This window comes from Phyllostomus discolor, chromosome 4 (assembly GCF_004126475.2).
Source record: "Phyllostomus discolor isolate MPI-MPIP mPhyDis1 chromosome 4, mPhyDis1.pri.v3, whole genome shotgun sequence".
Classification (NCBI taxonomy): domain Eukaryota; kingdom Metazoa; phylum Chordata; class Mammalia; order Chiroptera; family Phyllostomidae; genus Phyllostomus; species Phyllostomus discolor.
The window spans coordinates 92,845,882-92,848,439 of record NC_040906.2 but is presented as its reverse complement, the minus strand read 5'-3'; the positions used below and the strand labels follow the sequence as shown (position 1 = coordinate 92,848,439).

Sequence of the window (2,558 nt, the reverse complement as noted above, 5' to 3'; positions counted from 1 at the left end):
AGATATTATGAAGCTTCCATACTACCCTCAGATCTTCCATCTTCAGTTTTCTCATTATGTGAGAAAATAAACACCTAAATTGTTTCAGTCACTACCGCTTTAGCTTTGCTATGGACAATTTAATTCCTAATTTATATAATAGGCAACTGCCTTCATGAGAGGTACATTGCCACCAACTGCATATTAAGTAACCCATTTCACTGTGCTCTAACTACCACTGGATATCTTATGTTTCAACTTTTTAAAAAAATTACATGTAAAAATAACTTTTATTTAAAATTTTATTTCTTTGATTACTACAGAGATTACTTTTTTCCCAGAGTTCAGCTTTTTATTGAATGTGTTGCAAAAGAGGTTTAGTCAAAAAGACCAAAGCCTGTGTCATCATCAAACTCCTCAGATTCCTCTTTCTTTGCTGGAACAGCAGTGGTGGGGGCAAGACCTCCTGCTGGTGCACTATCCGCTGCTGTGGCAGGTCCACCAGCCCCTATATTGCCGATGAGACTTCTTTTTTTTTTTTTTAAAGATTTTATTTATTTATTTTTAGGGAGGGAAGGGAGAGAGAGAGAGAGAGAGAGAAAAATCAATGTGCGGTTGCTGGGGGTTATGGCCTGCAACCCAGGAATGTACCCTGGCTGGGAATGGAACCTGGGACACTTTGGTTCCCAGCCCGCGCTCAATCCACTGAGCTATGCCAGCCAGGGGCCGATGAGACTTCTGATATCGACCTGGACCAGAGCCTTTGCAAACAAGCATGGCCAGAAAGGTTCAAGATTTACACCATCTGCTTTAATGAGGGCATTCATCTTATCCTTCATCACTGTCACTGTCACCTCATTGTCATGTAAGATAAGGGCCAAGCAGATGAAGGTGAGCTCTGAGATGGTGGCCATGATGGGAGCAAGTGCTAGGTGAGAGCTGCTGGGAGTGCTGCTGGTTGCTGGATCAAGTGAGGGCCCACCTGACCCAGGCCTCAGCTTCCTGGAAAGGACTGAGGACCTTACCAGCAGCTGGGGGAACCAGAGATTACATTTTAAAGCATGATCATCGACCCTTTGTGTTTCTCCTCTTGAAAATTATGTGTTCCTTAGCCTATTTTTTCTACTGGGATATTTACTTTACTTAATTTACACACTATCCAATGTTGACTTTCCATGTGTTATATTTCCCATTTTATCATTCATGAATTATTGCAATTTTTACTTTGCAATTTTTATTTTTGTGCTTATTTATTACATTTTGTGGTTGTTTTGAAGATGTTGGTGCGTTAATGCATAGAAAATCCTTGAAAACTTTCTGCCCCAAATCGAATACTGACATTTCTTTCTAGTTTTGTTTTAATGTCACAGTATCTCATTTAAATCTTTAATTTAGCTGAAATCCATTTTTGCATAAGGAACATAGCCAATTCATATTTTTCTATGATGAATTACTTATCTCAATATCATTTGTCAAATAATTTATTTTCCCATTTATCCTAAATCAATTTATGTGTTGTTTTGTATTTCTTGATCAGTAAAATCACAGTATTTTGGATGTCTATTATGTACCAGAATTGGTACAAATAAAGTGATGTAACAAACAGCCTATTCAAAAGAAATTAATAGTTTATTTTGGAAATAGGCAAATAGTTTATTTCAGTAACATGTGATCAGGACTGACAAAGGGATCATCTCTGGACACTCTGTCCCTTTTTCTTTTTAATCCTGTGTGGAGTTGCCTGTTAGAACAACCTTTCACACATTTGATTGTATAGATTACTTCAGGACCTGTATATGCATTATCCCACTAAGCACTGGTGCACATTATATTTATGTGTGATGTTGTTGAATTACGAGGGCTGTGCCCTCCACTGTGACTTCCTTCATGGGATTTCATCCTTTTGCTTTTGAATGTCACCCAGCTCAGCCCATGGTTTCAGAATGAGGGTGTCCTACTGCCCTCTGAAGCCCTCTACAGAATTCATCCGTATCTACTAGTTTAGCTAGGTCATCCTGCAGAAACACCTACAATGCAGAAACACCCATGTTAGATTACCAGCAGGAACTGCCTTGAGAGGAATGATGTTCTCAGAGGAGGAATGTAACCATACATCAAAGGTTCTTTACAGGCTCAGATTTTCAAGCAAGATATAGAATCTGTCAAACTGTCAGAAACCCAGCATGAACCGAGTCGGTCTGTGTGAAGCCATATCACAGTGCTACTGTTAGAGAATTCTCATGCCCTTATTCTTTTACCTAAAAATGAGCAAATATAAAAGTTTTCATACTATTGCTTTATTTCTTACTCCAATAACCACAATATTCCCTCTTTTAATCAAATGAAGTTAAAATTATATTTTAAAAGGAATTTCTGTGTTTGTTTGGTTTTATCTCTACTTCTGGAGCCAAGTGGGCCATCACTTTGTGAGCTACAACTTGTGGATAAAGTAATGCTATGACAGTTGCCCTTTGTAAAAAGTTGTCGCAAGCAATGACGACAGGATCACAGGGTAAGCTGGGAAAATTTTTCATTAGTCTCAAAAAACAAAAACTTAAAAATAAAGAGTACAAATTATT

At 38.1% G+C, this 2,558-nt stretch overlaps 1 protein-coding gene across 1 annotated transcript; it reads right to left on the bottom strand.

Annotated features, from left to right (window-relative positions):
- Window positions 1-317: 317 nt before the first annotated feature.
- On the bottom strand, window positions 318-893 carry LOC114493780 (60S acidic ribosomal protein P1-like). The gene is made up of 2 exons (XM_028508372.2): window positions 700-893; window positions 318-504 (listed from the first exon to the last, which is right to left on the bottom strand). The coding sequence occupies exons 1-2, from the start codon at window positions 891-893 to the stop codon at window positions 357-359; spliced, it is 342 nt and encodes a 113-aa protein (XP_028364173.1). The 3' UTR covers window positions 318-356.
- Window positions 894-2,558: the final 1,665 nt, after the last annotated feature.

Coding starts and splice junctions, on each gene's coding strand:
- LOC114493780 (XM_028508372.2), bottom strand. CDS start 893: ATGGCCACCATCTCAGAGCTCACCTTCATCTGCTTGGCCCTTATCTTA. Junction 505..699: donor AGAAGTCTCATCGGCCCCTG/GCTGGCATAGCT, acceptor AAAAAAAAGAAG/TCTCATCGGCAATATAGGGG.